This window comes from Scylla paramamosain, chromosome 6 (genome assembly GCF_035594125.1).
Source record: "Scylla paramamosain isolate STU-SP2022 chromosome 6, ASM3559412v1, whole genome shotgun sequence".
NCBI classification, from domain to species: domain Eukaryota; kingdom Metazoa; phylum Arthropoda; class Malacostraca; order Decapoda; family Portunidae; genus Scylla; species Scylla paramamosain.
This window is the reverse complement of record NC_087156.1, coordinates 27427885-27452573: the sequence shown is the minus strand read 5'-3', so window position 1 is coordinate 27452573 and position 24689 is coordinate 27427885. Positions and strand designations below refer to the sequence as shown.

Sequence of the window (24689 nt, the reverse complement as noted above, 5' to 3'; positions counted from 1 at the left end):
AGCCTCTTTTTTTTTTTTGCCACTCACCTGATTATTTTTATTTCCACCTCCCTTGTTTTAATTTTCTTTACTACAGCATAATGGCAATATCTCTCAAATATATCTTTCAAAACTTTGATTTATAAAATTTGTTTCATTGTGTTATCTTTATCAGTTAGTCCTTCTGGTCATCTTCCATACCTCTTCTCCAAGTATACCAGTGAATACTGTGCTCAAAGATGTTTACAAGGTTATTACCTACTCTCAGTACAGACTGACACAAAACTACTGACCATTAGACACTCTTCATTTGACTATCACCTCATGCATGCCTTTATCACCTACTTTTGCATTCTTATCACCCATTTCCATTACCTTATTCTCTTTCTTTAAAGTCTTTACATATTTATTAAATTACAAAAGTTAATGAATTCTTCCATAATTATCACTTTTCATGCTGACTGGTATATTTGTGTATATATATATATATATATATATATATATATATATATATATATATATATATATATATATATATATATATATATATATATATATATATATATATTCTACATTCATATACAGTATAGTGTTGCAAACCTTGTCCTTATTGTCTGTGTTTCAAAGGCACAGGAGATGGTGGCTCACTGTACTTACTACCAAAATCCAGCATAGTGCCAGTGAGCACAGGGTAACTTCACTCACAAGACTCTGACACACAGTACCCTTGGTGGTAATGACATGCTTGGGTACACAAGACGTGTTTATTCTCCAAGCACAGGGCACAGTATGGGGCACAGTTACAAGGCACGGTTAATACTCAGAAATGTTTCTCACACTGGCTGTCAGGCACACAGCATATGCATCTGTCCCTCTGTGCAGCCTCACTGCCAGTTGCCATGAGTGCTGTCCTCACCCATGCCAGGGCCTCAAGGCATGACTCCTTGGTTTCCCACATGTGCCAAAAAATAGGGGGTGAACAGACATGCATGCATGTAGACCCACGCAGCCACACGCATCATTATATGAAATATAATTACACTACATTACACAAGTACTTAATATCCTCTTCATAACAATACACACACACACACACACACACACACACACACACACACACACACACACACACACACACACACACACACACACACACACACACACACACCTGACTATTAAAATTTCCTATTTCATCCACATTATTGTTGCCTCTTTCCAACCATATTCAGTTATGGTTTTTCTAAACTGATTCATTACATTTCTTTCAACCTGTCTAGAGCTACCACCATACTTTATCACATGCAACCTTTATTTTTTCTGCACTGTTTACCTTGATAATTATGGAAGTAACTGGCTATGTAGTTTCTTTTATGTTCTTTCCATAATCATTCATCATTAGATTAAGTTGATGGGAATGAAATATTAAAGCATAGCTAGGGTTTTCTGAAGTATTTTTAATTTCTATGTATTCTCTCTCTCTCTCTCTCTCTCTCTCTCTCTCTCTCTCTCTCTCTCTCTCTCTCTCTCTCTCTCTCTCTCTCTCTCTCTCTCTCTCTCTAAATGTACATAATTTGCATATGACCAAATTCAAAGGATTGATTGTAGTTGTCACTTGAAGACATTATACATTTTCTTGTGTTTTCTTCAGTGATGCAAAGGTGCAGAAGATAACCTGGGCATTGATGCAAGCTAAGAGAAAAGGGGAGGAGAATTTGGCCAATAATCGATGGTACTACAACATTCTTGAAATTGATGATACCTTCAGTGACATTTTGCCTGCCATAGATAATGCAACAACTGGACAGTATTTGTCAGAAAGTAAGTTTGACATGAATATTGTTATAAAAAACACTAATCACTAGTTATTCAGTAGGTGTTATGAATATTTCTTCTAAGATGTATCTGAGAGTACTATTGTTTAATTTGTTTCATTTATTCTCCTTTTCTCAACTTTATATACAGTATTGGTTTTCTAGAAATAGGAGAAAGAAAATATTTTTTCTTGTTGGAAAACACCATATTCTTCAGAGGGAAAAGACTTTTCAACTATATACCTATGTTCTTACTTGCTCTTATACAACACACAAAGAACTATAGTGCAAAGTACTAAAGGCATGCTGATATGTTGGACTAGAGGCTCAGTTTATTAGCATTATAATTTTTACTTTGCAAAGAAAACTTATTCGTTGATATACATAATATTTCCATTCTGCAGTTTTCTTTTCTCGGTGGTATCTTTACATTTAAGATCAGGTGTGTCATAAAATTTCTTGATATTATGTTTCTCTTGGCATTGTTCCTAAGCTGCAGAGTAAGGGAATTCAGTATATTTATTTTTATATCTTTCAGCAAGAGAAGATCAGACACCAATGAAACTCAAGTGAGGGATCTATGTCATGTTTTTATTTATGTACTTATTTATTTATTTATTTTTACTTATGTTGACCACAAAATCACTGTGGCCCTCTCTGGTGTTATTCACTTATTTAAATATTTGTGTCTTTAAACTTTCAGGTAGAATGAACATTGTTCAGGCAGTGCAGATGTGTACTTCTGAGGCACCTGTGACATTCTGCGTCTCCAGTGATGAGGAAAGGAAAAAATGTAATGATCTCTCCTTCCTCTTGCATCTTAGAGGAGTGTCACCAGAACTTCGGTGTACACAAGGAAGCGATGTTGATGATTGCCTTGAAATGATTAAATTTGGTACATCAGATGTCATGACCTTGACCAACAGCAAACGAAACGCATCTCACAGGTAAGTTTGTTGATTCCTCTTCTTTCTATGACCATTGCTCAAATGCTGTAGTGAAATAAATTTTGTACTACTTACAAAATTAAAGTGGTGAAAAAAGCAATAATAACTTACATTGTTCTTTTCAGCAATTACAGCCTTGCAGACTTGCTCACAGAATCATATGGGAGAGATGAAAGCAACTTGTATTACTTCGTTGCAGTTGTTAAGAAGGGTTCAGGTATCAACAGTGTTTATGACCTTGCTGGAAAAACAACTTGCAATACTGGAGCCAGTAAGTATCTAACTAATATTTTTATTTGTTTTTGTGTTTCATTGGAAACTAGTCATTTTCAAGTTATTGAAATATTTCTTCTACATTGAAAATGAATGTAAAATATGGCTTTGTTTGATCGGTAATTCCTTTGAAAAACTTAATTTTAATTTAATTTACAGATGCAAATAGAATTGATTATATAGATGCAGAATTAACCAACTGCCTTCATGGTGGAGCCTTCTTCTCAACCATCACTGATGCAATAAAATGCCTGATGGGATCAAGCAGAGATGTGGCCTTTGTAAGGCTTGATGCTGTGAATGATGGTTAGTATATATATATATATATATATATATATATATATATATATATATATATATATATATATATATATATATATATATATATATATATATATATTATTTTTCTTTTCTTTTGTGCGTGAATTATGTAGTGTTTATTGCACACAGAAGTTTATTTCATAACTAGGCTGATATCTCTCACAGGAAATAACCTATAAAAGGCATTCCCACTCCCACACAGACACACATAAACATTCCTTATGATTAAAGTTAAAGCAGTACCTATTATTCCCTAGGTCTCAAATGTGGAAAGCATGTGCATCAGTTGTGCAGGCATACCAAAGTCTCTGCATCAGGGTCTGACAGCAGAATTATTTACTCTTGCTACACCTTTGTGACACCTTAATAGACCCATTCATTTTGCATCTAACCTGATTAGATTAGATGATCAGATTAGATGTAGTAAACTTGAACCTCCTGCAGAAGATGTTCAATGATCTTGTTGCATCAGGACGTAGTCCATGTAATCCATCAGCACTGTTGACAATTCTTTCACTCCCTTGTCTCACCCATATATATATCTTTATTCTTTAAATATGTATATTACAATTTGAATATGAATTGCTGCATAAAGCTTTTATTTTGCAACAGGTAACTGGGATGATGACATCAAAGACCTTAATCCAGAAAACTTTGAGCTTCTCTGTGAAGCTCAAGTTATGTCTCTCAGTAGCTGGAGTGTTCAAGAATGTAACCTGGGAAGAATACCAGGCAATATGGTAAGGTCCTTCAGCTTCAGATAACATTAAAATTTCATTGTTTTACAAATTCTTAGCACTGAATTTCTAAAGATTCATGAATCATAAATTATACTAACCAAAATAGGTTTTAAATATCTGTATTCGAACTCTCCGCTTTCAAGCTTGTGACTCGCCAGTCTGAATCAAGAGCAAGGAAGGAGAACATGCGCCATTTGTTTTTGAAGGCATCTAAGATGTTTGGACATTCCCGCTCATTCTTCAGACTATTCTACACATACTTCTCTCATAAAGATCTCATGTTTAAGGTAAGTAATCAGTACCAGTATAGCCACTGAAAGGAGTGACTGGCAGATACAAAATGTAGAAACCAAGTAAATCAGTGACAAATAAATAGAGATTTTCCTTAAAAACACAGAAGATATTCTTGCTAATCTTCTTGTTAAAAATGAGACAGATTGGTAATAAGAACATAAATGTAAATCATTTGGACATTGTTAAAAATAGAAAACTTCATATAAAAGGTAAATTGACTTGCTTTCCAAGACATGGTAGGTACAGCAGATCAGGCTAAAGATTAAGAAGTGAGATTGAGAAATTTGTAGACAGAATTTAACACAAACTCAGATGACTAGGGAAAAACTTTGGTCACCAGGAGCTGATGACAATGATTTAGATTTTCATGGATGAGCACTGTAAAAATAGGCACAAGGATTGTGGCATAACAACCTTTTCTGTTGTGTATTTTACATTTACTGAGGTAAATACATTTATAATTTGGATTAAACCTAGGTTATCATAAGTCCATATCCACTTATGATGGACATTCTTTATTTGTAGAGTACCATTTCTTTTGGATCCCAGTCTAAACATCAGTGTTTCTGGTTGGAAAATTGAATTCTTCATATCCAGATATTATGTATAATACATGATTGTCTAAATTTTCTTCCATCATACCTTATCAGTAGCTCTGTGTACATGATCAGGTCTGTAATAGGAAACCACATATACATTATTGAGATATAGAAGAGAATCTGTGGAAGGTCAGATCTAATATATTTCCACTATTGTTTAATTGTAATAACTGTTTCTGTCTTGCAGGATGTGACAGGAAGTTTGGTGCGAGTTACTGATACACATCATAAGAGGTTTGTGGATGAAATGCTGAAGTATGCATGTAACCTTTATGAACACCATACCCAGTCAGAAGAGACAACACATTAAACTCACGATTAAAAAGTTGCTCATAAGTAATTGGAGTTGTAATTTGATGGAAGGAAAGAGAAAAAGTAAAGTTGGCATTAATGATTGAAAATAAAAATAAACTTGCAAGTAATTATCATTAAAATATACATGATGTACACTAACACATTGAAATATTATCCTATACTTCATAGGCTGCTTCATACACTTCAGAAATATTATGGTGAGATGAATATTTCAGTATTTTTTGACAGGAGCCAAAAAAATATATATGAATGGACATGCAAGTAGTGACAATACTTACTTTTATTCTTTGATGTTATAGAGTACATTTGCTAAGAAAATTTTTATGTAACAGTTTTTGGAATGTAGCTGTTTTCATTATAGACTGTTCACTTGTTTAAGTGAAAACAATGACTGGTAGCTGTGATCCCATAGTACTGGGATTTCTCTCTTCATGGCTGTGATAAGATGGAGTGAAGGATGATGGAAAGAGTAACCAATTAAAGATACATTTTCCTCCTTTTCTGCTTTGTTTTCCTGAGAGAGAGAGAGAGAGAGAGAGAGAGAGAGAGAGAGAGAGAGAGAGAGAGAGAGAGAGAGAGAGAGAGAGAGAGAGAGAGAGAGAGAGCATTACTTCTTCTTTCATATTGGCAGTGGGGAAATCAGACAAGAACCACAAACCAATTATTCACAACACATTTTACATTATGGGTTAGAAGCTAGTGAGAGAAGATTTGAAACTAAGCAACTCTATTGGTACATTATGGAAGGTTTCCTTGTATTTTCTGGCCTAACTGTTCATAAATGCATAAGTAGATGTGAATAGCAAAAATTTGTCTTTTCATAGTATGCCATACAGAGAATGGGCTTCCTAGGCCCCTTATTCCATTCCTGTTAGTCCACCCTTATGCCATGCAAGGAATACAGTGACAATTTTCTTAACCCATGCTACAGTGAAAAGCATATTTAAGGTTAAAAATAAAAACATTTCTTTCTTTATTTTATTATTAAGTCATCAGTAAGAACAACTACTACTGAGATGACTGTATGAACACTCCCAAAGTGACCATAAAACAGCCACTTCCTTGGAGGTTTTTTGTCATAATTGAAAGTTCCCCCTTCTATTTGACTGGAGTAGGAGAAACATGCACTTAATGAAAAATTGTTACTGACGATGGTATTCTAATCCCAATTCCTCTTATCACTAGAACATCAGTGAATCAATCTGTGTTTGTTGCTACTTTGGTAACTTGATTCCTGAACCCTAATAATATTTTAGTTAAAGAGGCACAGGAAATTATGTGGTCTAAATTAATGAAATAAAAGTTCAAATTTTATGAAGATATTTACCAGAATAGTGTGTGTGTGTGTGTGTGTGTGTGTGTGTGTGTGTGTGTGTGTGTGTGTGTGTGTGTGTGTGTGTGTGTGTGTGTGTGTGTAACATTCAGATGGGTTTCCTTTAGTAATCATACTCAAAATGTGCCTGATAATGGCATCTTAATATTGAGCTCAAGAATAATTGTGATTCTGAAAAATTTGATTTATTCACTTTATTCTAGTAAACTAGATAAGCATAGCTTGATCTGAATTTTAGTATAAAGAAAGCTCATGTGACAGTGTATGAGTGAACACCAAGACAACAGCACTCATAGACTCCTCTATCAGTCACTGTCTTCAGAAACAGAAGACAATTCCAAGTCATCGATAAGATCACTTCCGTTAGGCATGTTGTCTCCACCTGCAATGGTCCCTGAAACAGAACATTTGACCATGAGGAAAGAAGCCAAGACAGAAAAAATGTGTAAAGGATAAGGTTGTTTTTGTGTATATAGCTGAAGGCAGCAACAAAGATGAACACTATAAAACATGTAAAGCATGATGGTTATTTTCTTAATATAGTTTTTCACAGTTTTTTATTTTTTTTATTTGCATACCTTTACCTTCAAATCTGATGATAATGCTGAGGACAAGAAACATGGCAATAATGGTAATGAGGTACTTACCATGACCATTAGTTTTCTTGGAGACTGTATCTTGTTCAGGCTCAGAATCTGAGTCTGAATCACTACCTGATGAGGAACTACTATTGGAATCTGAATCACTTGAAGACTCAGAAACCTCCTGTTGGAGTAAAATAAATAAATACGTAAATTGCTGATTCAATTAATGTTGCAGTATAAATGTGTACTGTCGTGTTGGTTATTTAATGATGTAGATAGTGTTATAAGAACAGTAAATGTAAGAATGTTAGGTAGCGATTTAGGTTTAAGAGTAGTGAATACTGATGGCAGAGAATGGAATGGGACTCAGCTACAATGACTAAAATATAAAATAATTGAGTATACATAGATTGCAACTGGTAGGAGAATGAATCCAATTATCAAAGATAAGATGTTTGAGGAGGACAGAGTTTGACCATTACTAATATGTGGGGATGCGACAGAGTTTGACCATTACTAATATGTGGGAATGCATGTTGCTGTGGAGGAAAGAATATGGAAGTAAAGTGTAAAATTAATAAAGCAAGAAATGGATGCAAATTTTTTAGAATACAAATATTTTTGGTTTAACGAGGAAATACCTGAAAATACCAAGGATATATAATTTGCAATGAGTTCCTGCATTTTCAGTTGCATGATCTGTATTGCTTTACTTGAAGACAGTTTTTCATGGTGAAAATATCTGGGAACAAGCAACATCACTGCCTTATGGTACTGACGAGCAAAAATAAATGGTTTGTATCATGTTGTAGTCACGCTTTTGTTGAGCAAGAAATAGTACATCTGTAGTTACTTACCTTTCTGTCCATGCATACGCTATCCAATTCCGCCAAACTAGGCATTGAATAGTTAGGGCTTTTACTCGGTGCAGGTGACCTGGCACGAGGTGAAGTTTTGGCTGATGGGGAGAACTTGCCATGGGAAGGAGATGGCCGTGACAGGGAATTTGCAGAGCCCCGTGATGGTGGGTGGGATGGGGAACACTTTTGGGGTGGGGAATTTTTCCGTGAAGGAGGGTCCAAAGGTGTTGTGGGACGTTGGGCTGGAATCCTGCTGCTTCCCTCAGGTCTGGTGAAGAAAAATGAGATACAAAGATCTTCATACAACACATACTGAGCTAGATCTACATAGTAAATTAAATAGTGATAAATGGCACACAAGCATTTTTGTCAATCTCTAAAAATATATGGCTCATAAGTTTCCACATACCTTGTTGTCTTAACACTAATAGCCTGAGAAATGCGCTCCAGCACAATCTCTCCAGTAACATGATCGATAATTAGGATACACTCCTTGGCAACAGGCTTGTGGTTCCCCTTGAACACTGTCTGATTGGTACCAGAACCCTCCACATGAGGCACTGTTACTGTCACCTGGTGGTTGCCTTCCACCTCTACTGTTCCCATCTTCTGTTTGTCGACACTGGCTGGTTTGAAGTCATCTATGGAATACAACAAGTGTGTCTATTTGTTGAAGTGGTCACAAAGTTGTCAGCATATGAAGTAGCTAATATGGTGGTGCATATTTTTTCCTTTTTTGATCAAGAGGAATAATTGCCCATGTCATTTAAATACCATAATGACTTGCAACTAAAGAAGTGGAGCACCAATGGAAACCTACAATGCAAAACAATGATGATATTACTAAATAATGCACAGGTTACTTGGGTGTTATCTCTCTGATATATCAGTTGCATACTTTAAAGACCAAGAGCAATGGCATTCATACAGTGAGAAGCCTCTTTCTCTTCCTGATAAAATATATATCTATCCTACTTTACATTTCTAACTCTGGCAGTGAGCTTGGTTAGTGTCTTCTAGAATTGCCAGGGGATATTACACTATTCTCTTCTCAACCACAAGGGTTAGATTCCTGTAAACTACCATGGTTGGTGAATTTGCAGGTAATCAGTATTGTATGGAAAAATAATGGTTAACAAAACTTCACAGAATAGTCAGGTGGGAAAAAAAAATGCTCAGTATTGTATGGGAAGATGTATGAGGACATGAAAGAAATGTGTGAACTTCACATAAAACTTCACTAAGCAGCTGGTGGTGGTGGTGCAGATCTCCCAAATTCTTTATTCACTGAACTTAATTGAGAACATTTAATGGTTGACAAGTGATCTATAGTACATTGTTCCTTTATTCAATGAAATATCAATGTAGTTGAAAGGGATGACTGAAGAGAAGATAAACAGGTACTCATTAGACCTCATTTTCTCATACTGGGCCACATGAGTTGCCTCCTCCACTCACCTGTCACTTATAGTGCTGGAGAACAATACACATTGCTGTGAACTCTCCCATAGGCTGCTAATGAAGGCAACTCCATATTCTAGACTATTATTTCATCAGTTTTCTTTGTTTTACTGAAATAATTCTGAAATTCTTAAAGTATATATATTTGTGGACCTGCTGAACATGATGAGTAGCGATCAGTGACATTAATTTGCTATGATAAATTTGTGGGGTTTGTTAGCTCACACAAGTACTTTCCTTAAGCTCTCACCATTTCTATACAAAACCAGAGAGACTAGAGCAGTGGTTCTCAACCTCTTCCTCTCATGGTACACCAAGCCAGGCACTAAACTGGGTGAGGCACACCATCAATATTCAAAAGCAGAAATAATGAATGCTAATAAACCTTCACACACCTGGCAAAGAAAAGGTTACCAGTTCATTTGTAATGTTGTATAGCCACCACAAATGGGTATAATATAAATTCACAATTAATTAAATTGATTGTCATTAAGATGTAACACATAGTAGTGTCATAGATGTCATTGTTTGAACAAGGATCAATCTTCCTTACCAAATCCCCCTGGCACACCTGCAGTTGCTTTGTGGCACACTGCTTGCAAATCAGAGAGAGAGAGAGAGAGAGAGAGAGAGAGAGAGAGAGAGAGAGAGAGAGAGAGAGAGAGAGAGAGAGAGAGAGAGAGAGAGAGAGAGAGAGAGAGAGAGAGAGAGAGAGAGAGAGAGAGAGAGAGAGAGAGAGAGAGAGAGAGAGACTTTCCAAGAGAAAATCGTTAGTACTGTTCCATGGGAAAGTCTTTAGTGCCACAACAACAATCACAGCTACCACAAAAAAATATGTTTGTTATTACTTTTAGGGTCATAATTTTTGTCTCAAAAAGTGCAAATCTTTTCAGACCAAACTATTTAGTGAAATAGCAAACACTTGTTTAAATTTTACAGTTGGTGTGGTTAAAAAGGCAAAAATGTATTGAAATAATGCAAAAATTTTTGCCCAAGGTTTCACTTATTTAAAGTATTCTGGTTACTGAATGTAATGGAGTATCCAATATTCTAAAGCTATCACTCATTCCTAAGATATTAGTTTCTTAAAATATTTAGATAATTAGGTGTCATGTTTCAATGTTTAGCCTGGTAGAGCTTTGGCTATTGTTCTAGCATATCTCAGCTTCTATATGCCAGGCAGACTGAAAGCCTCAGCATCTCAGCTTGTACAACATTACAAAGCACACCCACCAACCCTAAGCTTTAATATGACACCCACAGGTTAGAGGTGAGAATGATTTCCAATCACTCTAGGCCTGTCAACCCAACTTGCTACCTAGGCCAATCTGGTCCCCCATGTGGAATGTCATACTGATCCATGCTGTTATAATCTGAATTAAAGCTCATTGAACCACTACATGTTCATTCAGACCTTGGCTTGTTCAAACCTTGGATTGTATTTTTAAACATTTTGGCATTTTGACTTTATAGAACAACTTTAGTTGAAATTAATGGAGTTTTCAAGGATATCTTCCTGATTCCAGTGATAGTTTAACAATGATTCTTCATAATCAATGAAAAAAAATCCAAGAGAATCCAACTAAATATCTTCATCATGGCCTTTGAAAACAGCTCTTATGAGAATTGAAAGCATTTCAAGTTTTTATGAGAGGTGAAGGCATTTCAAAATACAGGTCCTTGTTACCTGTCAATTTAGCCATAGCATTACTCAAAACATTAGGAATTTCCACACTCTCAACATAAACTAATTAATAAACATTCTCCCTATATCTCAAATTCTTTGCTTATTTCTTAATGAAGCCATTTTTTTTCTTATATTACCAACATTTTTATGCAAATCTCTCTTTCATAGATATAATAATAATGTGTTACCTTACTCAGCCACATATTAAGAACTGTCAAATGATGTGTAGATAATGACCAGTAAAAAAAAATAAATAAAAAAAAAAACAGGCTACCAAATCAGAAGTTTCACTGGGAAGAGGGGGGCCAAGTGATGAGAAAATAATGAGATTGTAATTTCAGTAGTTTAGTTTACAAAAGTACAAAAATATAAATAAAGAGTTTATGGTTAGGTGGGAAACTAAGCATCCAGACTGAGGAGGGATGACCCTACCTAACTATTCCCCCCTGCCTCCCCTACCATCTAGATGGTGACCAGAAGTGGGAGGAACAATACCTAACTAACCTAGCTGGAGACATGGGAATCCTGCTACTGCTTAGCTGTGAGTTAGCAAATGGTGGTGGGCAGAGGAATGCACTTGGATCTGTGATGCTGGTTTTGGCATCCCACAAGGAGGAGATGGCATGCATCACCCCAGCAAAGAGGGTCAAGTGGCCCCAGGAAGTGGCAATGGTGTCCCACAAGCAGAAGACATTGGGTGTCACCCCAGCAGAGAAGGGTCAAGTGGCCCCATGAGGCAGTGGTGGTCTAGAGGGAAGCTGGTGAGTTTAGTAGGTGCTGCCATGGCTGCCACTGCCTCAAAGTCCCTGTAGTTGCCACTAGATGTGCATTAGTAGAAGAAAGCTCATCACTTCCCATGTCCAACTGCCTCGTGTTCCAGCTAGTCACTGTGTTTATGTCCTCCATGTTCATTCACTGTGTATACTGGATGGTTGGAAGCACTGGGTAGATCATGTGACTTAGCATTGAAGATAGGAGCAGGGAGGACTGCCCTGTATGCAAGCTGGGGCCAGAAAGGAAGACTGTAACTAAAAGGAGGTTAGACATTACCTCCCTTAACCTTCTGCAGAGATAGTCTGCCTTTCACTCACACTGCTTTTTTATCATTGGGTTTGTCTTCCCTTCTTTTCACTATTACATCTATCTTAAATCCTCCTTAACCTGGTTTTGCAAAAATTATCATAGATAATCCTTTTGTGGGTTAACACCCACTTGATAACAAACCAGAAACGTAAAGCACATGTGAATTCATGAGTACAGTGGTATGGAAGTAGAAAGATTTTTGGAGAAACTAAAAAAAATTGCCCCCTCATCCTAAAACTGCAATGCAATAACAAGTGATAATTCTAACTTTGAACCACAATTCTCTCTCTCTCTCTCTCAATATTTTTCTTTCATCTGTGCTGAAAATATCTCTAAACTAAAAGCCAAATCTCGTCTTGAAGAAATATAATATTAAAAAGTCTACACAATATTATGTGAAAATCCATCACTTTTCAGTGAATTCCAACATGTCAAGGGGAAGTTAATTTTTATATCCCAAAATATAGTACCTATTTTAATAGTTCTGAAAAAAGAAAAAAAAAAAAAAAAACTGAATTCATCCTTGTTTGATCTGCACGAACAAAATAAGAATTTGCCATTTTCTTTACTGAATAAATGTAATCATTAATTTGCCATTCTTGACAAGTGGCCAATATGGAAGGAAAAAAAAAAAAAAATCCTATCCATGTTTATCCTTGAGAATGATATGTGTGCAATTACAACAAAGAAAATCTTACCTCTTTTTACTTTTCTCTCATGATTTTAGTTTGTATGGAAAATATACATAAAAAAAGAATCATTATTATATCATGTTCCAAACTAGTAAGGCGGCCAGTGTGTGTTGCCTCACAGCTGCAGCACACAAACATTTGCCTCACAGGACTAAAAGTTATGTAAAATTTAGATGCATCTGGTTAAATCCTTTCACTATTTCACTTATTTATCTATATCAGATTTTTTTTTTTTTAAAGGCCTTTTTTTTTTGTATTATAGCTTACACTTCTATTTGGTTATGTGCTATACAGCTTTTCTTTTCTTGGTAGAACATTTTTATGCTGCATTTGAGTTGAACTTTGAAATATAAAAGTTTTTTTTTGTTTGTTTGTTTCTCCTGTAAAGAGAATAAAAGAAAATGATAAAAAATCTAAAAAATAAAAATCTTGAAAAATAAGATAAAATAAAAAAAGAACAGATATAACTTACCAGAGCTTTACTATCAGTTGGGTGGTATCATCTCAACACCCCCCCACCCCGCCCTCAGGCCTCGAAAGGCACTTCTGACACCTCAAGAGTAAGAGCTGGGTACTCACAGCGAATGGTGTGGAATGCTCCATCCTTGTAGCTCTTATTGAAGGTCTCCCCCAATTTCAGATCCTTTACTTGACCATCAAGACCAAGTTTGTCCGCCATTCTGATAAAATACACCTGAGAAAGTCTCAGGGCCAGCCAGGGTCAGAGTGCCAGAGCCACCACCACCACTACCACACAGGGCACCAGATGGCACCTTGTCTCGCCCTTCCCCCTTCCTGGTTTCCTTCACTCTGGGGGTGTTCCAGTCACACAACACATGATGAGGCTGCAGTCGCTTGTGGGAGGCTCAGAACATACTACGTCGGCCTCAATCTGGAGCCTCGCATTCCCCAGTCCTGCCAGGCAGCAGCTGTGCCTCACCGCGGCCCTGAGAAAGTGACGGAAAAAAAATAACAACAAAATATTTCATTGACATGAATTTTCTTTCAAAAGTTTCATATTCATAATGCATTTTTTTTCTTCACCCTCATTATTCCTATCAAGGTAATATGAAACTGAGAGAAACATATATATTTAGGCCTGTAATACGTAATATTTGTAAGGCAGCGCGTGCAGGACCACTGATGTGGCCTTCATTCAGTGAACTGCGGGTGGTTTTATATATATATATATATATATATATATATATATATATATATATATATATATATATATATATATATATATATATATATATATATATATATATATATATATATATATATATATATATATATGTGTGTGTGTGTGTGTGTGTGTGTGTGTGTGTGTGTGTGTGTGTGTTGCACAGGGCACGAGCCAAAGCTCATTTTGTCCTGTCTCCATAACGTGTGTGTGTGTGTGTGTGTGACCACCAGCCTCGTGAAGATACTCCATACTGGGGAACGATTGTATCTACTTAACTTTACTTAAACATCGACTTGTCAAATAATAATAATAATAATGATAATAATAATAATAATAATAATAATAATAATAATAATAATAATAATAATAATAATAATAATAATAATAATAATAATAATAATAATACATACATACATACATACTTACATACATGTATGCACCAAGGCTGCCTCACCAAAAAAAAGTGAGGTAGCCAAGACAAGGCACACAATTTTCATATTCAAACTGAGAGATGGGTTTTGCTATGGGTGACATGGGCAGTCACCCAGGAGGCATCACCATGGGGTTGACATGGAGCACCCACTAAAACATTTTGATTGTCGATATATGATCAAATAAAGGCACTCCTGGAGACTGTGGGTTTCTGCTACACATCTCTCCAAACTTCTCTACCAACCTAGTTAACTCCTCTGTGTCTGCCACTAATGCTGTCATCAGCAAACAACAGTTGACTTACACTCCATTCTTCATGCTCTGCTATTACCAGACCCAATCTTCTACCCAACATTCTAGCATTGACTTTTCTCACCACACCATCCATATATATATATATATATATATATATATATATATATATATATATATATATATATATATATATATATATATATATATATATATATATATATATATATATATATATATATATTATACATATATATATATATATATATATATATATATATATATATATATATATATATATATATATATATATATATATATATATATATATATATATATATATATATATATTAAACAGCCATGGTGACATTACACATCCCAGATGTAACCTCACCTCTACTGGAAACCATTTACTTATGGTGTCTCCTACCCCTACACATGCTGTACTATCATCACAAAAATCTTTCACCCTTTTTAACTACCACCCACACCATACAACTTCAAGACATTCTACATTCCTTCCCTATTGGTTCAGTCATGTCTTCTCTAACTCCATAAAACCCAAGAATGTTTCTCTCCCTTTTGCTAAACACTTTTCACAAATTTGTCTTACAACAAACACCCAATCTACACAGCCTCTCTCTCTCCTGAAGCCTCTTTGTACATCCCATATTATCCCATCTGCACCATCCGTGATTCTTTTGATCAATACCTTACCATACAGCTTACGTACCACATTCAACAGACTGATACCTCTGCACTTAGAGCATTCATGCCTATCCCCTTTTCCTTAATAATAACAATAATAATAATGATAATGATAATAATAGCCTGTGTAAGGTCAGAAAATATTTCTATAAATATTAAAAATGTTTCCCTTCAGTTTTTATTTCAACATTTATCTCTCCTTGCATAACAATGTTGTTATGTCCGACCTACTGGAAACAAGGGAAACATATTTGTCTTGTGTCTATATATAAAATATGTAAAAACATTTTCATACACTCATTTTGAAAAATAACAAGAATTTATTTTCATGAAATATAAAGAATTTTCAAAACTTATCTGAAGAATTTGAAATGTTGTATGGATGCATACCATGCACTACTAGAACACACACACATACTGAAACAGAAAAATCCTTGAAAACAAGGAAAAAGCAATATTATAAAGCAATATGATCTTACTTAAGCAATATTTCCTTAAAAATGGTTATTTATTTAGTTATTTTTATGTAGGAGGGGCACCAGCTAAAGAAAAAATAAGTAAAAAAAAAAGAAAAGAAAAAAAACAGGTCCCGGTCTCCAAACCAAGTCAAAAGTGGCCATCAAAAATTAAAGGATGTCTTAAAACCTCCTTCTTGAAAGAGTTCAAGTCATAGGAAAGAGGAAATACAGAAGGAGGCAGGGACTTCCAGAGTTTACCAGAGAAAGGGATGAATGATTGTGAATACTGGTTAACTCTTGCATTAGAGAGATGGACAAAATAGGGATGAGGGAAAAAAGAGTCTTGTGCAGCAAGGTCACAGGAGGTTATGCTCTAATACTCAGATAAAAAGACATCAATAAGTATTTCATAGATATTCAATGACATTAAATATCAGCAGATACACACCAAGGAACAAAAATATCTACAGTAGTAAAAAGGCTCCCTTGGTTATATCGGCTTCTGGAGACTGCTGCCTATGGTGGTGTCTGAAAGCCACATTGCTTTTTCTTACATTCTGAGGCTACTTGTGGCTATGTTATTTTGTCTTACTTTCCTTAACTATCAAGGTTTTGCAAGTTCTAGTTCAAATATATGTGAGTAAGATAGATGAACTTAAATGTCATGTTCAATGAATTCCAAAGTATGATTAAGCATCATGATTAATAAATTCCAAAGAACAGGAAATTGAGAGAATTTTCTCTTGCATCAATCTTGAAGGCTCAAGGGATGGCAGAGGGAAAAAAACATGACAATCAACATGGATTTGTGACACAGAAGTATGTTTTAACGGTTATAGGCTACAATCTTGTTACTGTAACATCTTAGAACACTGACAATAATACCATCTTATAAAGAATGTCATTATTGTATTTACTGTTTCCAAGTTCATTTATTACCATTTAACTCCTCTAGAGCAAGATTAAGAAATGGGGTGGAGGAAATTTAAGATATTAACTTCTAATGGTAAATGTGATTTCCCAGCATATTAAAGGTAGACTGCAAATGCTATGTAAGAAATCCAATGCTTTGTGTTAGTAAAACCTAAACTAATAGAGATAATACAAAGTGGCTGGAGTTTGGTGACAGGAGTATGTTGAGATGGGCATGCAGTATTGCTGTAACTGGTGGTTCAGCATGTGAGGAACTGGGAAAAACAAATCAAAGATTTGAATACATGGAAAAAGAGAAGGAAAATGACTGGGTGAAGCATGTCATTTGAGGGACAAGATAAGAATGCCAGTGAATGGATTAAAAAGATATGGGACAGGACCCTGAAGAAAGAAATTGGCAGCAGGGGGCTGAGAAGACAAGTTGCCAAGTTGCCATCAGATGACAAAAACTAACCAAAAATAAATATGAAACCTGTCTTCCAAAATGCTGCTTATGAATGTTGATAATTGGCCTCTCGTTTTTTATTTACAGCTTTCAGCCATTTCCTTACTTGGACAATATGACATCAGTTGGGTGCACATAGTTTTGCTCCCTACAGGCATTTCATGAGAATATCTATCATATCTAGAGCAATGTAATAAAGGTCTAATATGTTATCCTCCATTTGGCTGGCTGCTCACACTTGGAACTTGCTCCACACAACCTGTTGAAGGTGGTCTCTTCAGTAAATCCAAGAATCTCTCGTTCCTCTTGTATTCGAAAGGAGAATGTGGATTCATAAGACCCAACAAAGTACCTATGAAAAAAATAATAATAAATAAATAAATAAATAATAAAATATATATATATATATATATATATATATATATATATATATATATATATATATATATATATATATATATATATATATATATATATATATATATATATATATATATATATATATATATATATAAAGTATGTATTAAGTAAAATAACATATCAGCTAAAAAAAATGTAAAGTCTAACTAATATCACATGAAGATTAAGAGCCTTTAGCTGGCTAGTCAAGTAAGAACTGTGAGTGAAAAACTTATGGTGACTGTGTTCTGTCTATAACTTCCACTGTAGAAAAGAGATCACAAAATTGTTTATTGATTGAAGGGTATTAACCTGGCATGGGAGCATATGATCTGGTCCACAATGGCTGCCCCTCCATCCCCCCACTGCTGCAGGAAGTCTTCATCAGGTACAAACCGATGGAGGGAGACAGATGGAAGCAAATTTGCTAGCTGCAAAAATTCTGAAAACATGAAACAATGAAAATGTGGAATCCTCAATCCCTATCTCATTAAAAGTTCATCACCTACATACTGCAACAGTCAGTCTGTTGTTCATGGCAATTTAAAGTAAGATGAGTGAACAAATAAATTCCATTCATGGGTACATTAAAAAATGTCTGAATTTCCAACTGAAAAAAGTTTTATAATCTGAATGGATACTGGAATTTGAAAATATTCACAAGAAATGAAATACACCTGGGAGAACAATTACTCAACTGACTGGTTATCAAGTATTATTTTCATGTAAATTTCCAAAATGTGGGTTCACTGTGAGAATAAGGATTGGCATCCATTATATCTTAATGTAATTTTCATGTCTGCATTTCTAATAATGATGCTGTGTTATAATAGGAAAACTAGAAGAAATTGGATAAAGAGCAGGAAATTCCTTTAGTTATCACAAAACAAGAAAGGACAAATTTTTTTGTTTTAATTTGTAATTCTATTTGACTACTTAATTAAACCATGCTTTTGTGCTTTTCCTTGGATGTCACTATGCACAGGTATGACAGAGCAATCTTGCATGAGAAAATTCACCTTCACGTGGGGCATCAGTTGCAATGAAAGCAGATGTTAAGTTTTGTTTTTTAATTATATGCTTGATCTGTTGAGCTGCCTTCTTCAAGCTTGGCACCTCCTTCCCTCTTGCCTGAACAAAATCATTTCTTCTAAGATGAACAGCAACATATGGACCACCTCTGTCTCTTTTCCGCTGTGGCTAGAATCAAGAAGAGACAAATGGGTTTCTAGAATGAGAAAACTTAATGCAGAATATATTTGTTGCACATTTTGATTTAGAGTGACCTTTTACAGCAAAATTAAAAAAAATATTTCGGTTGAGGTTAGACAGTATCCTGGTTGGTTCTTCATACAATTTTCGATTTCTTATAACTTGCCTTTGTGTCTCTCCAATCTGATGCCACCTGTGTACTGTCCTGGACATCATTGGAGGCTAGGTGATTTGCCCTGAACTTGGCTGCCTCATCCTGCAGGTGGGTGGCAAAGCGCATGCTCCTCCGTGCCTTCCAGTACCATTTCCCACCATATTCATCGTGTATTATGGTTTCTGCTCTTCCTATGTAGATTGACCTGAAGTTTGCATAAAATATGAAACTCTATCAAATGAAATTCTGCCAAATTAAGTATTACAAAATAAATTTCATAATTTACTTGGAATGAATCACAATGGTCCCACAAAAATCATACTGCAAAAGGCAACATGGCCACAGCATTGTGAAATTCTAAGGGAGTGAGCCATTAGAGATTTTCAGCAGTGAAATCAGTAATTTCTAGCATATGATTCTAATTTTCCAAGTCATAATTTGAGTTTACCTACTACTAGCATCTTTCATAAGAAGTGGAATGATAGTTGAGGCATGGCCCTGGACTGACACACAGGAGAAAGTCTGTGATGTCAGCTGTGAGCCCCAGAGATGCCCTACCCATACTCTCTCTTGATCTCTGGAAAAAAAAATTACTTTTTTTACTTAGGTAATGTCTGTAAACAAAAAAAAAAGAAACAATAAACACAGACAAATAATCCTAATTGTTTGCAGTAAGTATGGGAAATACAAATGTGTAAGAGGAATATAATACCAATTACTACCTATAATCAAGTAATATGAATTCCAAATGCAGGGAAAAAAAACTGGTTATGCTGGAAATGAACATTTACAGCAGCAAACTTTTTCACTGATAAAAAAAAATAAATGAATAAATAAAAATGGTGAGTTTTTTTTAGGAGCATGTGATAAGCAAAGTCTGTATGAAATAAAAAAGAAGAAAAGAAAAAAGAAAATAATGATAAGAAAAAAGGGGAGAGAGAGAGAGAGAGAGAGAGAGAGAGAGAGAGAGAGAGAGAGAGAGAGAGAGAGAGAGAGAGAGAGAGAGAGAGAGAGAGAGAGAGAGAGAGAGAGAGAGAGAGAGAGAGCCTATTCATACAACAAAAGTCACAGCACTGGGATTAATGAACACATTTTCTTCTATTAACACACACATTCTTAAACTATGTTCATGGTACATTAATTTACTGCAATTGTGTATGTAGTATAAGAATGTATACAGCAAATACACACACACAAAAAAAAAATAAAATAAATAAATGAAAATAAATTAATAAAATAAATAAATAAATAAATAAATAAATAAATAAATAAATAAAAAATAATAATAATGAATAAATGAGTAAAAATACAATATGCTACACATACATCAGCACATACTTATATTGAAAAGCAGGTCTACCAATACATGGCCTCTCATCATATTTTTCTTCCCACTTGCCATCTGTCCATCCCTCCTCATAGTGTTGCAGGACATAAGCTGAATTCACGTTTGGTCCATGTGCTTTTCATGGAAAGATTTGAGATGGAAACATTCTTATATTCTACTTTGAATTATTGTTATACATAAACAGAATACAATGGATATGGTAAACAAAAGATTATTTCAAAGGTAAAAACATGTATATATGCATTACATATTTACAGATAATTTTGCATTGTCATAATAAAACAAGAAGTCTTATTTTGATGGTTACCTTTCAAAAAATCTTCAAATTCAATTACTCTGATCCATTTCTGAAGACTCCCAACATCAAAGAAACTCTTCCAAGGAAAATATGTTCCTGGAGGTGTGTTGAACCAGTGATAGAATCTCCCCCAGGGAGGAAGGACCTGAAAGTGGACCACAAACATCTAATTTGAAGTGAACATTTATGTCCAAAGTGCCCACAGAAATGCAAGGTTTCAAACAACTTTACTTCTTTGAATAACCAAGAAGGAAGTCAACAATATAAAAAGCAACAAAAACATGGAAAACATCTTTACAGAAATTGATGCATATGAAACAATCTGAAAAATCTAATTTAATTCAAAATAAACCACATGCCACAACTAAGGTGTATATATAGATAATGTGTAATGAAATTCCAAATTGTATGCATAACATGCTGTCCAGGATAATGTAATGTTCGTTCTTTTCACTAAATGCCTTTTGTTCACGATGATCTCAAGTATACAAAGTAAAATTAAAGTACAGAGACTGCAAAAATTATCTTTGGACCTTTACTTTGTTCTCTTGATTAATGTTTCAATTCCCTGGCTATGGCCTTTCATGACAAAATTAATCACACCCTCAGATCAACATCTCAGTGTTTCAATGGAGTTCTCAAGTAATACATATATACTGTACAGTGTATAGCATGTCTCTTTACGTCAGGTTAGATATCACTCAGTGGTCTTTCTGAAGGAGCTCAGCCTTGAAGGAAATTAAATAAAATGTGTTCATGGTAGAGAAGAAACTGAAACACCAGAAACTGATGTAAATGGAAAGAGGAAGTCATACAGCAACTGAGAGTACACACTCAAAAAAATTACCTCGGGACCTGACAAGTGTACAGGTCCTGATGTCTGAGGCACTGTCTGTCTGTTCCCCTGGTCAGGTATTTGATCCCTGGCTGGCTATGGCCTCTCATGGTTAACAATTTATCCTGCCCTAAGATAGTTTTAAAAGAAAGTGAATATGAGCGTGTTAGTGAGAGGCCTGAGTTTCATTAGTGTAGAAGACAAGGTATGGGATCTGAGTCAGCTCTTGTTTACTGATGATACAGCTCTGGTGGCTGACTCAGAGAGGATGTTAAAAAAGACTGGTGGAGAAAAAGACTGGTGTGCATTTCTATAGGACGAGAAAGAGTTTGTGCATGTTTCTAGGAGGAAAAAGCTGAAAGAGAATGATGGTAAAAGTAAAGTAATAAAATGTTTGAGAGAGATAAGTGATAAAAGGATGGATGTAAGCTGGAAGATTATTTCAAGTATTTGGAATCAACAGTTACAGTGGATGGAAGAATTGAGACAGAAGTTAAATGCAGGATGAAAGAAGCAGGAAAAATACTTGGTGGACTGAAAAAGATCTTTAAATGTGGAACACTGGGTATGAGTGTAAAGATAGGGTTATATGAGAGAATAATGGAGCCCTATGTTCCATGCTGCTGAAACATGGAACATAGGAGTATGGGATAAGAAGTGGCTAAATGTAAAATGAGTGCATCTGGCCAAACCCATTGGTGTATGAACCCAGTTAGGGTGTGGGGCACTCCATAGGATGTGCCCTGCATCTACTGTGGTCTAAGGATTGGAACAGATCCAGAGTAGGTGACAGTTTCATTATGAAGGGGCAGAGGCAAATCACTGTACAGTATGTTGCTGGGCCTTACTATGTATGTGTGTGGGCAGCTCCTGTGGTGTAGTAGGGTAGTCCATGAGTGTGAATGATGTGTATGGGTGTGTTACTTTGTTTGGGCCACTCTATGTGGGACTGTCAGCCTTGTATACAGACAGATAGAAAGACAGATCAATTTCTCAAGTTTTTTTTTAATTGAGTGCCCAAGGAGAGCATTACCCATACACCAATATAAAAAGAGTTATGTTAACACACAGTTCTGTAATATAGTAAGATCCTGATTAGTATAGGAGTTTGGATGATACATGAATAAAGACAGACTTTTTTCCAAATTTCAACAAAAATGCAGTGAACAGAAGCCAGTCCTGACTTTTCTGTCAGCCTGGGGCACAAATACCAATGCATCAGAAATTTGGTGTTCACATCCCTGATCATTTTAAGTAAATGATATAAGATGATTTCTAACTTATGATAACCGGTTACTGTAGCCCAGCATATCTGTGATGTCACAGCATAAATATGTTTTTTGATATTTGCTCACATAACTCAATTCACAAGGAATTTATTAATTTTGCTTGCATCTTCTATTATTTAAGATCTGCTACAATTTATGGATAACTTTGGTATTATTTTAAATGTACACCATCATATTCTACCTTCAGAATGTAATTTTTGCATACCTCACTGGACTTTATCTCTGTTTCTGTGGGAATTCATAGTTTTCAAAATAGACACAGGCACTTCCCCCTAAAATTCCCTAGATTCATTCCTGTAGGATAGGTTAGGTTAGATTAATATCCCTGAGGAAGCTCCAGGGGGATGTAACCCCCTGGCTAGGTTAGGTTAGATTAGTATCCTTGTGGAGGTTCCAGTGGGGATGCAGCCCCCTGGCTAGACTAGGTTAGGTTAGATTAGTATCCCTAGTGGAGGAACAGGGGGGCACAATCCCTTCTGTTAGGTTAATGGGATACGGGGATTATGGTGTAAATCTAAAAATTTACCATAATTTCTGATGAACAATTTATAGCTTTCACTATTTGATTTCACTCTATTCAAGACCCAAGTACAGTATATTTTATGGCACTGATCAACAAAACTTTCATATGCATCATTTGAATCCTCAACAGATCACAAGCTCTCTCCAGGCTGCTTTTAGTATTGCTTACCAGCACCCAGTTGTGGTCTTGACTCAGCTTGCGGACTAAGTTTGCAACTCGGACATAAACATCCCGGCGCAGGTTAAATCCCTCTCCAGAATTGACATCATACAGAAGGTACCTGCCAAGAAAAACAGTATCAGACTGAGGGTATATAACACCTTTAATGGTCCATGGTACATCATAATTTATATGAGGTGTGAAGGTGAGCTCTTTGGTCATCACTATGCACTGAATTCTTAGCACAAGTTTGACACATTACGGTAGAAATCAGGCCATAAGTGACTAGGAAGGCAATGATGGGTTCAGTTGGCCTCGACTGGCGTGTCATTACAGCTGCTAGAGGCCTTGACCTACTGTGGACTGTTGCTGTTGTTGCTGGTCTAATGGTAGGTATTGGGGCCTAACTCTTTACTTGGTTCGGTAAAAATTTATTACATGTATATCTGCTTCTTTTAAACTAAATATATGTATGTATGAGAAAATAATTGATAAATGCCCTGTAAGGGATGCGGGGGCGGGGGGCGTGGCTACTCCTCTCTTGTAAGTACCTCCTGTAAATTTCAATTTTGTAAATACTGAAGAATGCAACATATCCAACATTACATTTTTACATAGATTACCTTGTATCTTCCTCTTCTCCCCTTGGACAGAATTCTCCCTTGAGACCATTTACGACTATAAATAAGGTGATAAAAGCGGCTATGCTTGGGCTGCCCATCTAGCTTGTCTCCCTTACACCAACAGAACTGGTGGTTGTGAGGACTTAAGGGAAACCACACGGTTTCAGAGCCAGGAATATAACCTCAGTAACATTTCCTTTGGTGACAAATAAAACTGCATTACTTCTTCAGAGGAATACTTCCTCTGCACCACTTATCTCTGTCCCTTTACGTGAGATATGCCATTAGTACCAAAATATTACGTCATTAACTTGTTTGGTCGATAGTAGAAATATAACTTGTGTATGTTCATTTAGTAATAACCATAATGTATTAAATATCTGGGAGATTCAACTATAATTAGTGTGCCTGGGCGCGGTGAGGGGCACAGTCGTGGGTGGCAGTCCGCAGTGCCAG

General features: G+C 35.6%; 3 protein-coding genes across 3 annotated transcripts in view; 1 reads left to right on the top strand and 2 right to left on the bottom strand.

Annotated features, from left to right (window-relative positions):
- LOC135101555 (uncharacterized) overlaps positions 1 to 7168 on the top strand; it is a 50640-nt gene extending 43472 nt beyond the window's left edge. Inside the window, exons 22-28 of the mRNA XM_064005658.1 lie at positions 1628 to 1797; positions 2494 to 2737; positions 2863 to 3008; positions 3170 to 3316; positions 3944 to 4071; positions 4215 to 4358; positions 5152 to 7168. Coding sequence (XP_063861728.1) covers positions 1628 to 1797; positions 2494 to 2737; positions 2863 to 3008; positions 3170 to 3316; positions 3944 to 4071; positions 4215 to 4358; positions 5152 to 5274 — 1102 coding nt within the window. The 3' untranslated portion in view covers positions 5275 to 7168. The remainder of the gene's footprint in view (positions 1 to 1627; positions 1798 to 2493; positions 2738 to 2862; positions 3009 to 3169; positions 3317 to 3943; positions 4072 to 4214; positions 4359 to 5151) is intronic.
- LOC135101557 (ELL-associated factor 1-like) lies at positions 5806 to 13937 on the bottom strand. The gene is made up of 5 exons (XM_064005659.1): positions 13559 to 13937; positions 8466 to 8697; positions 8054 to 8324; positions 7260 to 7377; positions 5806 to 7006 (listed from the first exon to the last, which is right to left on the bottom strand). Exons 1-5 carry the CDS (start codon positions 13656 to 13658, stop codon positions 6918 to 6920), a joined length of 810 nt encoding a protein of 269 aa, XP_063861729.1. The 5' UTR covers positions 13659 to 13937; the 3' UTR covers positions 5806 to 6917.
- Positions 13938 to 15688: 1751 nt separating this feature from the next.
- LOC135101553 (GDP-fucose protein O-fucosyltransferase 2-like) lies at positions 15689 to 24685 on the bottom strand. The gene is made up of 9 exons (XM_064005652.1): positions 24234 to 24685; positions 23620 to 23731; positions 20814 to 20949; positions 20497 to 20620; positions 19607 to 19735; positions 19171 to 19363; positions 18812 to 18992; positions 18105 to 18234; positions 15689 to 17745 (listed from the first exon to the last, which is right to left on the bottom strand). The coding sequence occupies exons 1-9, from the start codon at positions 24329 to 24331 to the stop codon at positions 17595 to 17597; spliced, it is 1254 nt and encodes a 417-aa protein (XP_063861722.1). The 5' UTR covers positions 24332 to 24685; the 3' UTR covers positions 15689 to 17594.
- Between the last annotated feature and the right edge of the window lie 4 nt (positions 24686 to 24689).